Source organism: Mustela putorius, unplaced genomic scaffold (assembly GCF_011764305.1).
Source record: "Mustela putorius furo isolate JIRA1106 unplaced genomic scaffold, ASM1176430v1.1 tig00000788_pilon_pilon_pilon, whole genome shotgun sequence".
In the NCBI taxonomy this organism is placed as follows: Eukaryota; Metazoa; Chordata; class Mammalia; order Carnivora; family Mustelidae; genus Mustela; species Mustela putorius.
In genome coordinates, this window is record NW_025421481.1 from 1,204,375 (window position 1) to 1,217,183 (window position 12,809).

At 45.6% G+C, this 12,809-nt stretch overlaps 1 protein-coding gene across 1 annotated transcript in view; it reads right to left on the reverse strand.

Annotated features, from left to right (window-relative positions):
- CUNH12orf75 (chromosome unknown C12orf75 homolog) overlaps window positions 1-12,136 on the reverse strand; it is a 37,273-nt gene extending 25,137 nt beyond the window's left edge. Inside the window, exon 1 of the mRNA XM_045084752.1 lies at window positions 11,746-12,136. Coding sequence (XP_044940687.1) covers window positions 11,746-12,121 — 376 coding nt within the window. The 5' untranslated portion in view covers window positions 12,122-12,136. The remainder of the gene's footprint in view (window positions 1-11,745) is intronic.
- Between the last annotated feature and the right edge of the window lie 673 nt (window positions 12,137-12,809).

Below are 12,809 nucleotides of genomic sequence, written 5' to 3' on the forward strand. Positions count from 1 at the left end.
GAGATCATATGATAATTGTCTTCCTCTGATTGACTTTTTTCGCTCAGCATAATACCCTCTAGGTCCATCCATGTCATAGCAAAGAGCAGGATTTCACCCTCAAACAAATTCTTGTAAGGCTCTGACCAAACCTTAACTTCATAATGAACCTCATTCCTTTTTTTAAGGAAAGATTAACATTTCTATGTCACAACAATCATTAAAATTGTATAAACAAAAACAAAACTGTTTTTGGGTGCCTAGATGGCACAGCCAGTTGAATGTCCGACTCTTGGTTTCAGCTCAGGTCATCGTGATCTCAGGGTCCTGGGATCGAGGCCGACATCGGGCTCTGTGCTCAGCATGGAGTCTGTTTGAGATTGCCCCTCCCACTCACGCTGTCTGTCTCTCTCTCTCTCTCTCAATTAAATAAATAACTTCTTTGGAATCTGAGATCATAAAACAAAACAAAATCCTAAAATTAAAAAAAAAAACCTTAAGAACAGAGGAGTGTTTTAATAGGAAAAAATAAGCAAAGGATGGGTGCCCCCGAAAATCCATGCAAGTGAATGTTTTATTCCAGAGTCAAAAAAAAGCATGGGAATCTGGTAGAAAGTCTAGAAAGAAAGTACTATCCTGATTTCCGTATTTTCATGTTCATGGAAAAGTACAAAGAACATTTCGGGGTTTTGTCATAGACAGGAGATGGGAGAACCAGAGGGGTCAGAAACTTTGATTCTGCAAAGTCCTACAGAGAGAAGAAAGCAGAGACCATAATGGGACTCTGAGTCCTCTGCAGAGGGGAAGGGCCACCGAATAGAATCCACAGAGAGAGCAGAGGAGACAGAAGCCATCCCACTCCATCTCAGGGAGGGCCCCAGAGTGGCAGGGAATGGGAAGCCAAAGACACACACAAAGTCCTTGCTCAGATCATTCATTCAAAGGTCACAAAATCACTGCTTCGGTTTCTAATACTGGGCACATAAAGGCAGCTGAGAAGACAACGCAAGGGTAATGTGCATGTAACTAGTTTCAAAACAGCAACATGTTGTCTAATGAGCGCTGATTTTAATCAGCCACCAGGAACCCTCCATCCACTTCAAATGATTGCTCCGGGTGCCAGGCACCCTCAGAGCCTCTTCCCTGCTGGGATCACCATGCAGCATCCCAGCGGGAACCCTGGCAGATGCCTGGGGTTACCTTCCAATAGGAAGTCTGCACACCATTACTTCTGTTCTCAAACGTCCTTCATTTAAAGAGCACCGTCTCCTTAATACGTGCAATGGTGGGGTGGGCAAAGATATCGGAAACACTACATCAGGTATGCCGGTCTTGTAATATGTATGTAATATGTTGTAATATGTATGTAATATATGTTGTAATATCCATTTTTTTTAAAGGACAGAAATGTGCATCTTAGAAGGAAGGTAGCATGGTATCATTAAGGATAAGCTTATAATCAGGATAGGTAGAACATGACTCCCCAAAATACAACTTGTCAGAGTAGGGGGAAAAAAAAGTGCAACTGTTGGAAACCCTTGGCAAAACTATCGGAGTATGTAGGTATATAAAATGTAAAACAGCTTTTTGTTCTGCAAAAGTATAAAATCATAAAATCAATAAATAGAAGAAAAATCACATTACCTTCACTACAACCTTGTAATCACACTTCACCTATAAATTGATTAACCAGATGGAGATCTCTAGAGAATTCATGCAAAAAAAAAAACAAAAACAAAAAACAAAAACACTTTATCTCGAACAATTCAGAGCAGCAAAATCCCATTTGCTTTAAGTTGTGTTTATGGTTTACGTGACTTAGCCTTTGCTAAACATTTATTTATAATGTCATCTAATTCTTTCCGGGCCCCTGGGATAGAGTATTGATTCCTGATATCACCACTTCATTTCCTGCCAAAATGACTCTTTACTGTTTAAATGTAGCCTTGATGTATTCACATAATGGCTCAGAAGAAGCAGAGATGGGGGAAAAGCAATAATGCTATTACAGAATGAAAGCACCACAAAGTACATAAGACTAACGATTGGATGACTAGTTTCCAAAACCGTATAAAGGAGGATAATTTTAAATAACATGCTAAAAAAGAGAAGGGGGAAGGCTTGTTCTCAGAAAAGTATTATATGCAGTTTCAGTGACCAAAAAAAAAAAGGAATTATAAATGGCTAGGGTCTGTAAGGAAGAACATTTCCTTCTGAAGGTAGGAAACAGTTAAACATTGTTGGCTGTTCAGAAGGAAACCAAGACTGTGTAGACCTTCAACTTTACACACTTCAGAAGATTTTAATATTTTGTTTATGAGTCTCAAAGTCAAAAGTCTCCGTCACTTAAAAAGGCACAGCAAACCCAATTATTCAAATATTCAAAAAACTTAATCTGATATTGTGAGGCTATAGAGAGATATTTGGGCTTTGCCCCCTCTTTCTGTCACAAAACATCTAAAATCTTTGGAATTCCCTGAGTGATAAGGGTAATAGGAGCCTCTTCCGTTCCAGTGAAGAGACTCCTAACGGGACCCAGGATAGCTTCAGGATGGGGCACTGGTCACCAAAAAAGCCAAGTGTTGTTAGAAGCTTGGTACTGCTGTCCCTGTCCCTGTCCCCAGGGAAGGGAGAGGAGCTGGAGATTGAGTTAACCCCCAATAGCCAGTGATTCCACCAACAGACCCATGTAATGATCCCTGCATAAAAAGCCCTAAACAATGAGGCTCTGAGAGCTTCTGAGCTGGTGACCACATCCATGCGGCAGGAGGGTGACACACCCCAACTACATGGGGACAGAGATTCCTACGCTCGGGACCCTTCCAGACATCACTCTATGTCCATCTGGCTGTTCATGTGTGTCCTTTACAAATAAACTGGTGCATTTAAATCCAAAAGTAAAGTGCCTTCCTGAATTCTGAGCCATTCTAGCAAATCATCCAATCTGAGAAAGGGTGCTGTGGGAACCCCCAGATTTGTTGCCAAGTTGGATAGAAGTGGGAGTCATCTGGGGACCCAGTGCTCGCGACCGGTGTCAGAGGTGAGGCCACCTTGCGCAACCTTGTCCTTAAGCCTCCAGGTAGTGCCAGAAGTGAAGCAGATTGTGCGACTCCCAGCGGGTGTCAGAGAATCGGAAAGTTGGATTGTATCAGGAGGGAAAAAACCTCGCAGATAGTCTCCATATTTTTTAAAGTGTTTTATGAAAATGCGGTGTCCTGAGAAGTCACTGAGCCTCCAAAAAACCTTGACGTGCTCTGTGAATCACACACCAAGACGGGATTGCACAGCACTTGCTTCAGCAAATCATTCTGCACCCCGGGTATAGCCTGTAAGCTGTATTTCCAAATTTTCTAATTACCTCCCACTCCCAAAGAACTACAGGAAAACCTGTGGTAGTTTCATACAGCTGCTGTAAGAAATCCCCGACGACTAGGTGGCTTCAAACAAGAGAAGCCGATGCTCTCAGCCTTCTGGAGGACAGATGCATAAAAACAAAGGGTCCGCAGGTCCAAACTGCCACACACCCTTAGCATCCGTTGCTGTGAGCCTTGGTTCCTTGGCAGTCTCTGGCCCATGGCCACAAGGTGCACACTGTTGCTCCACCCATGTCCCCCCCCCCACCGCTGTCCCTCTGTGTAAGGACACTTACCAGTGGACTTAGGGCCCACCCAGATTATCTCAAAATCCTTAATTATATCTGCAAAGACCCTTTTTCCAAACAAGATAAGATTCCGCACATTCCAAGGATGAGGACGGAAACTTCTGTTTCGAGGCCACCATTCAGCCCGCTAAACCTTCTTATCCCGGTCCCCGCCCCCCCGATCCCTCCAAAAATTATAATTATCTTTTGAAAAGAAATATATAGAAAAATTAATATGGGGGAGGCATTAAATTTAATGTAACATATCCTACATCCCACAAACATAGGCAAACCTATATTCCTAGTGCACGATAAAGCCAACCAGTTTCAAAACACTACACGGGGCAGGGGGGCCTGGGTGGCTCAGTGGGTTGGGGCCTCTGTCTTCAGCTCAGGTCATGGTTCCAGGGTCCTGGAATCAAGCCCCGCATCAGGCTCTCTGCTCAGCAGGGAGCCTGCTTCCCTTCCTCTCTCTCTGCCTACTTGTGATCTCTGTCAAATAAACAAATAAAATCTTTAAAAAAAAAAAAAAAAAAAACAACACTACACAGGGTCAGTAGTTTTAGGTGGATAGCGAGAACATCTTGGCTTCTATAGAAGATGTCTCTTTGCCATCTAATTGTTCTTACAAAGTAAGAAGAGTGAGCTGTAGTGCCCAGTAGGTTTTCAGCACTGTTCCGATCTGTACATTTACCATTTCAAGTTTCCTCCCATATGCCAAGGTCTAACATAAAGAAAAGATATCTATTTCTTAAAAGAAAGGACACATCCGTTTCTACACTTGAAAAAACTAGCCTTCTGACGCCTTTCTTCATCATGGTCCTGTTGCACTATATTGAATTTATGTAATAGACTGGAAATAGTCACAAGTAAATGAATTGCTAAGTTACATATTAAATTGTATTTCTATCTTCCGACTGAGTGGTGATAATTTAAACACATGCGTCAAAAGATAAAATTATGTACACGGAGAGTTTCTAAAAAGCACTAAAGATTTTCAGATCACTCTTCTCTTGGCATAAATGATCAGAAACATAAATGATTGTGGCTCTTGTGGGAAATAATAAAAATATGCAGGAATGTCCTACTCTATTTGTTTTGTAAAAGAAAAGAAAAGGCCCTTTGAGAACTGTATAAACTTAACTACAGAACAATAAACAAAATTCTCTTTAATTTTGACAGCTCATGATGTCTCCTCTGACCCATAATAGTTCCAAAACGATGTCATAGTCTCACTTTGGCCAAAAGAAGTACAACAACAGCTCTTAGTTCACCCAAAGCAAAGTTATTTTTCAAGAAGCCAACAAAAGAACTAGATTTGTAAGTCATTCTTTTCAATAAAGGAGAAAAAATTCAGGTCAATGTGTCCTAGAAATATACAATTCTGTTCATGAATATGGAAGCTCTTGCAGAAAAATCTCTTCATTTGCAGGTTGTTCTTACTGAACAGCTACACTTCAGAGAGCTAAAAATTAATAAATAAAGACAGCCACAGAAGGACGGGCATAAGGTAAAGCAGTGACATCTGGCTGCTATATTATAATTCCAGCCACGTCTAATACTCAGCGGTAAGTGGTTTGTGGCTGAACTGAATACCTCATTGAGGTCACCTTTGTGACCCCTGCACGTGGCCCCAAGAGGTCACCTTCGTGACCCCTGCACAAGGTCACTTCTGGGGAGCTGGGACACATGAACGTCCTGATTCTGTCTCACCAGTGAAAAGTGCCTGGACAGAGGTTTTCCACATCTCCAGTCATTCACAGTCACTTCCAATGTGGAACCCCCAGGAGTGTACTGATCACTTGCCTCTTCCTACCTTCCCTTTAGAGGCAGCAGAATCTTCCAGTTAACGAGGCATTAGTTTGGGTTCATGTTTATATCACCCTCCCATGCAGCCCATCCTAAGCCTGGCTGTCCCAGGGGTCTCTGGCATCAATGCTTCCAGGCCCTTCTTACTGCCCTGACTCCAGACAGCCACTGCTATAAGCCCACTCTTTCCTTTTACACTAGTTACAAAAGTCTTCCCCTATATTTACAATAAACAGCATAGTGAGTACTCACAAAATAGACAAGGCACTGTTCTAAGCACTTTACTTACATAAATTAATTTTATGTTGGAGTCAATTCTATTCTTACTCCCCTGTTACAGTTGAGAAAACCAACATATAGTTCAAGTTGAGTTACCCAAGGTCACACAGCTAATAAATGATAAAAGCAGGATTCAAACTTGGGCCTTTTGGTACCAGAACCCACCCTCAACTCTGAGGCTTGGCTTCCTGCCTGTCTGTCCACCTCACCCTCCATTCTACCCACTCTTCCTTCCCAACACCCTATAACCAACATGAACCACTAAAGCCAGCCAGGCCAGATCTACTGCCCTGAAATAAACAGAGCCCATTTCTGTCCCTGTGATTTCACACAACACTAAGAATGTCCTTCCTTCCATTACCTGCTTATCTGAACAGTTACCTATTCTTCAGGAACAAATCAAGTGCCGCTTCTTCCAAGCAGTCTGCCCTGACTGCTTGAAGTTTCATTTTATTCTCTCCATTGCTATATCAATGACACAATTTAGGACTTCATTTTGCATCTTTGTTTCCCCAGTATGTTCATTCATTTGAACAACAACAACAACAACAAATTGTTTGCAAGCCAGAAATTCCATTGAAAGTTTGGATCCTAGTCTAGAGGCTGAGGGTACAGCTGGGAATAAGATGCGGGAGGCTCTAATGAGGCATCTGGAGGAAAGGAACAGAAGAGGCGAAAAATAAATAAACAAAATCAGCTCTCCAGCAAAGACAGTTTCAGACAGAGAAAACAACAGGAGTCAGTTCAGCACAGTTCGGGGAACTGAAAGGATGGTGGGGTTGGGGTCTGGGGGCAGTGGCAGGGAAGCAGCAGGAGACACACGTGCCTCCTAGGATGCTATCAACAAAATTTTATACTATGTCCTCGGCTCATGCTAAGCACAGTGGCAACATTTCGGTCCTACAAAACCATTTATAGATGTAAATTAAGGCTGGACCACAGAGCTACAGCAAAAGAAGGGAATGCAATTATCTACCTAATTGAAGATGAAAAGAAAACTAATCTAAATAATTGGACCCAAAAGGATTGTACTAACTCCCTGGGTACACTGACAAAATAGGATAAATAATTATTAAAATCCTCCTCTTCAGACTATTGTTATATAAATAGCAGAAAGAACCATTACAGAAACATTCTGATAATAAACCGCCATGGAGTTATGATCAGACAGTTGCCAGTTACATATCCCTGCTAGAAAAACTACAACTAAAAAATTCAGTTAGCTATCATGAGTAGAACAGTTCTGAAGTAAGTCTTCTGCTGCAAAGAATGTCTACAGCCTTAGCCTGCACTGATAGAGGCTATTGTAGATATTGGGAACCATCCAAACTTTTTAAGGGATCTTCTGATTTACCTGAAAAGAGATCATCTGGCTTACATTACAGACTTGCTTACCCATCTGTATGGATGAGGTATAAAAGGGAATGGCTGACCTGTTCAGATCATTAGCTCAAACACAGGGCTGCTCATTTCTCTGCCTAGGTAAAAACTATGTTCAAGGAAAAACCAGGGGACAGAGAATCTGATTGTTGAGGGGGGGGGGCCGCTGGAGAGCAGAGAGAAATAGATTAAGAACTCCCTGCGATACAGAAAATGGAACACTTTTACATTGGGTATTTAAGCCAGATGTTTCTCTATAGTGGAGGGGCCAGAATCTATTCAGGACAAACATACTGAATCTTCACTGAGTGGAAAATATAAGAAATCCTCCCACTACAGTTCTAGGTTGGGGAAATCAAATTCCTAGGTTGCAAGAGTGCTCTTACTAAAACAAGAAAATGGAGAGAGCTCTCATGCAATGGAAATTGTTCTCAAGACCTCATCTGGACCTACAGCTCCACTCGTCCCCGAAGTCTCCTTTGATTGAACAATATTATTCACCATGTCCCGGGCGCTTGCGTATTCTGTCATACTTTGCCTTGCCGCTGTTCTCCAATGGCTAATCTTCCTACCTAGACTATCGGCTTCTCGAGAGCATGAAAATTTGTTTTCATTCAACCACCCACTGGTGGCTGCCCACGGCTTGCCTTACAAGTTCTTAGCAAAGTGCCATTCTCTGCAGGGAGAGGTCGACTGGGTGTAAGCTTACAGTTAGAAATCTTCAGGAGAAATCTAACCAGAATTATCTAGGGTCTGGGTGATCTGGGGCTGATTTCTTACGACTGACTGTTGGATCATTTTACGGCAGATCAGTTTCTCCACCTATTGGACATACAGAATTAAATTTACTCAAGCACACTACTAAATATCCGTTTGTCATATTAACCAATTTCTCTAGACGAAAGCCAAGAAAGGCAGTTGTTCAGATGGCTCAGGGAGAGGGCAAACAATGATCTCATGTTGCCTGAATTTCTTACAGAGTAAAACAGGGCTTATAACAGAGATTTCAGGTTTAAGGGTCATATTATAATGTCCTGATGCACCCTTGGAAGTAGATATGCCATGGTCTTGTAGAGAAATGATCAGGGAAAGCCATTTCACCTTCAACATGGTACTATTCCACTACTCTATAATAATTACAGTTTACACAGCGCTTTCCCTCTGTAACTCAGAAATGTGAAACGAAATGCTCCTAGCAACAAGCCCAGAACTGAAGTCAAGGCTTGAGCCTCACTCTCCGGGCTCCAAGTTCGGCGCTCTTCCCACCTTCTTTTTGTATTTTGTTATTCATATATCTATGGCTGGCTGGATGGATGGACTGACTGATTGCTGAAAAGCTTGAGTGTAACTATTGAATTGTATGATCCTGGGAAATTTCGGAAGTTGGGCATTGTAAATACCTGGAGAACAGGAACAACATCTATTTTTTTTAAGATTTTTAATTTATTTATGGTCGGGGGAGCAGGGATAGGAGCAGAGGGAGAGGGACAAGCAGACCCCACAATGAGCATGGAGCCTGACGCCAGGCTCCAGCCCAGGACCCTGAGATCATGACCTGAGCAGAAACCAACAGTCAGATGCTTAACCCACTGAGTCACTCAGGCACCCTGTGACAACATCTATTTAATGCATTTATTTCATGCTGCTTGGGTTCAGGACCACACGATTGCAACTTGGTCAACAGCATATTTCATGCTGATGTCAACATTCACAACTGAAAAATATTCAAATACCTTTGCCTTGTGGCTTACTTTTCTTCATTTTACATATTTCCTTTCTGAAACTAAAGTCCTACCACGAGCTGACAGAAAAATTTCCAAATAACAATGACCACATCCCACAGCTGGCCAGCTGGACTCTAGTAGGGCATGTTTAGGGAATGACCAGGGCAGATCCTTCAACGAGGTGATGTGATAAGTCCCCCACTCATCACGTTCCCTCCTTAATGTTTCACAGTCTGCCCTCTCTATCTGCCATTTCCCTGAACAAAACACAATTTTTAGCCAAGAGCAAGCTAGAGGACACAACAACACGCTCTTCTGTGAACTGTCCTTCATAAACAGGCTGCCCAACAAGAAGGCATGCATTTGGAGTAGTTTTTTTCAACGCAACTGTGTAGGGTATAAGGGATGTGCATTTCGAGAGGAAAAAAAAAAAAAAGGTCAACCAAATATCTGTAAGGAGAATCCAATTTTCCCATTTTCTTTTTCTCCCTTTTTTTTTTTAAGATTTTATTTATCTATTTATTTGACAGACAGAGATCACAAGTAGGCAGAGAAGCAGGCAGAGAGAGAGAGGAGGAAGCAGGCTCCCCCTGCTGAGCAAAAAGCCCTATGTGGGGCTGGATCCCAGGACCCTGGGATCATGACCAGAGCCGAAGGCAGAGGCTTTAACCCACTGAGCCACCCAAGAGCCCCTGATTTTCTCATTTTCTGATAGTACCATTTCCAAATTACCTTATCATCACTGATTTAGCAACAGTGCCCCCCTCCATCCCCAGATCTGACAAGCAGTTCATTAATAAATAAAAATGTAAATGAACTAACCTAGCTCCACTTGAAAGGAAATGTTACAAATCCTTCCCATGATTTTTTTTTAAATATGGATAACTGTTCTTAGCCATTTTTTTAAAAAAAGGTTTTTATTTATTTATTTGATAGAGATCACAAGTAGGCAGAGAGGCAGGCAGAGAGAGAGGGGGAAGCAGGCTCCCTGCTGAGCAGAGAGCCTGATGTGGGGCTTGATCCCAGGACCCTGAATCATGACCTGAGCCGAAAACAGAGACTTTAACCCACTGAGCCACCCGGGGAACCCCTGTTCTTAGCCTTTTTAAAGAGAGGGTACCCATTGCAGTGGATGGTGTAGGACCCCAGTGTCTGTTAGATTGAGAAACACGAGGTCTGGTGTAGGTTTCCATGCAGAGCTTTCTGGCTGCTCTCAGAATCTCGTTTGCCCTTGTTGGCATAAGACACCAACCACGATAACCAACATATCTCACTGTTAAGTGAACAGAAAGGATTTCTTCTCTGGTGGCTCTCTGCATATATCAAGGAGGAGAATTTCATTCAAGATGGTAAAGATTAGGGGCGCCTGGGTGACTCAGTGGGTTAAAGCCTCTGCCTTCGGCTCAGGTCATGATCTCAGGGTCCTGGGATCAAGCCCTGCATCAAGCCCGCATCAAGCCCCCAATCAAGCCCCACATTGGGCTCTCTGCTCAGTAGGGAGCCTGCTTCCTCCCCCTCTCTCTGCCGGCCTCTCTGCCTACTTGTGATCTCTGTCTGTCAAATAAATAAATAAAATCTTTAAAAAAAAAAAAGATAATAAAGATTATCTGTAAGAGATCAACTTTTTGGTGAATCATCACCTGGGTTCATTCACAGCTCTAGGACCAGAACCCCACATATTTTAGTGTCTTCTCAGGAAAAGCAAAATATTCTGTGTGGTTACAGACAAAGAGGAAAAAGAAACTTGGCGGATTCACAGACCACAGAGCAGATTTCCACATCTGACCCCACTAAGTAAACGTCGAAATAAACTTTAAAATAAATAAACGAATAAGGCTTGAATGTTAAGCTCCATCTTCCACAGATGTCTAGGTTAAGGGAAGTGACAGGTCCAAGGTCACGAAGACTGAGAGGGCACCCATGCCAGTCTGCTAGGAAATACTGCAGCAAGAGACTGCTGTTTGCCTTTGCTGGGGTTTGGGGGGGTGGGGGTGGGAATAGGACGCCGCATCTGATTGATCTCAGTTGGAGGCGATGGGAGTTCTTTACCCGAAAGGATACTAACAGAGGCCAGCAGATCCTACTCAAAACTGATCCTGATTCTTAAATCAGGAGACACGAGCTGGGTTAAGAGAGAAGGCTGAGTTTTGGAGTAAGTCACTTAACACAAAGCCTGGCCGACTGGGGGATAGGAGATCTCGCCCGCCAATCAACAAAATGAAGTGGTGTAAAAGAAGTTCTAGTCTATTTTTCTAATGAAAAACATGTGAACAGATCACTGCTGATATAACTCTGTCACACTTATCTAAAACATCCTTAATACTGCAGCTTCTCAGAGGAAATCCTACACGCAGCCCAGCCGCTCTCAGGCATCAGGACAGACTCAGATGAATTTGGAGCCCGGCTCGCAGTTCCTCCCAACCCCACTGGCACAACCACCACCACCACCACAACCACGGCCGCCACCACCAAAAAAGTCCTGAAATGCTCTGCCGCACTTTCCTGTTGCAGCGTCAGGGTTCCGAGGGCCTGGCGCCGAGGTCTGCGGGGCGATCGTGGGAGGGGAGGGAGCGCATGCGGGCCACTGCCGGGAATCCTCTCCCCACCCGCCCCCGTGAGGGCACCGGGCGCCCCGCCGCAGGGGAGCCCCGCCGCGCTTCCTCCCCGCGCACCCTCCGCAGGATCGCCCTGCAGGCTCCCCTCGTCCAGGCGTGACCGCCCCCGCGCGGGGGAAATGCCCCGCTGCGGGTCCCTCCAAAAGCGGGCAGTCTGGCCCACCCACCCACCCCCGTCCCGAAAATGGGGACGGGGAGACGGGGTTGCGCGCCCTCCCTCCCCGGGTCCCCGCCGGCTCTCCGGGCCTCTTCCGCAGCTGCGGCCCGCCCGGCAGACCTCCCCGCCGCCCCCGAGTCCCCGGCCCGCGCCCCCGCTCACCTCGGCCGGCGCCCGCACTGGTGGCGGTGGAGTTCCCGCAGCCCATCGCGCTGCTGGCCCGGGAAGCCGCGCTCTGGAGCCGGCTGCCGCTGGTCCTGGGGGCGGAGACGGAGGCGGAGGGCGGCGCGCCCCGAACCGGAGGCCGGCGGGGGCGCGCGGGGCCGGGGGCGGGGTGGGGGGCGGTGCGCGGGGCCTCCCCCTTCCAGCCGCCGGGGGGTGTGGGCCAGGGCGCGGCGGGCGGGCGCGGACCGGGACGGAAACCGCCCGGCACCCCTCTTGCTAGCTGCGGTCGGGGTCCCCGCCGGACCCACCCGTCACCTCGGCAACCGCGGCGACGCCCAATCCCCGGCCTCCTTCGGGCTCTCCGGCCGGGCATTGGTCGTCGTGAAGAGGGGGCGGGAGTTTGAAGTGGGTTTTGGGGGCGAGGGCGAGGTTGGGGGCGTGGCCGGCGCGGGCAGGGGGCGAGGCGGAGGTCTGGGGATACCCACCTACCCACCGCCAGGCCCTCTTTGCCTTTTCTTCGCCGCTTCCCCTCCCTGCTTCAGGATGTGGGCAGGTGTGGAGGGGGCGGAAACACCTCTTTTGCATATGGGCGCCCAGTAAATGTTATCGAATGATATTCAGATCTGAAGTCAACCCCAAAATCCGTTCCTTCTTTAACAGAAAGCTAATGCAGCTCTGTTCCCCGATACACTTTGCTAGGAAAGAGCATGAAGTCTTCCCTAGGTCGGTCCTACTAGCCTACCCCATTTTAATTGCATTTGCTGCAATTTCAATAGCCTGCAGGACCTTCGCTCATTTAGAGACGGAACTGTGAATTCACTTGGCACCTTTCAAACTAACACTTTGGCAGCTGTTACTGCGGTCAGACTCTTGAGTTATAGCCCCTGCTCTGCCCCTAACAATTGCGTGACCTCAGTAAAGTTCCTTAACCCGTTAGTGTATCCGTTGTTTTACCTGCAAGATGGCAGTAATAATGTGTAAGCCTGATGATTCACAGATCTGTACCCCTGGGGCAAATAATACATTATATGTTCATAAAGATAATTAATTTTTTTTAATGG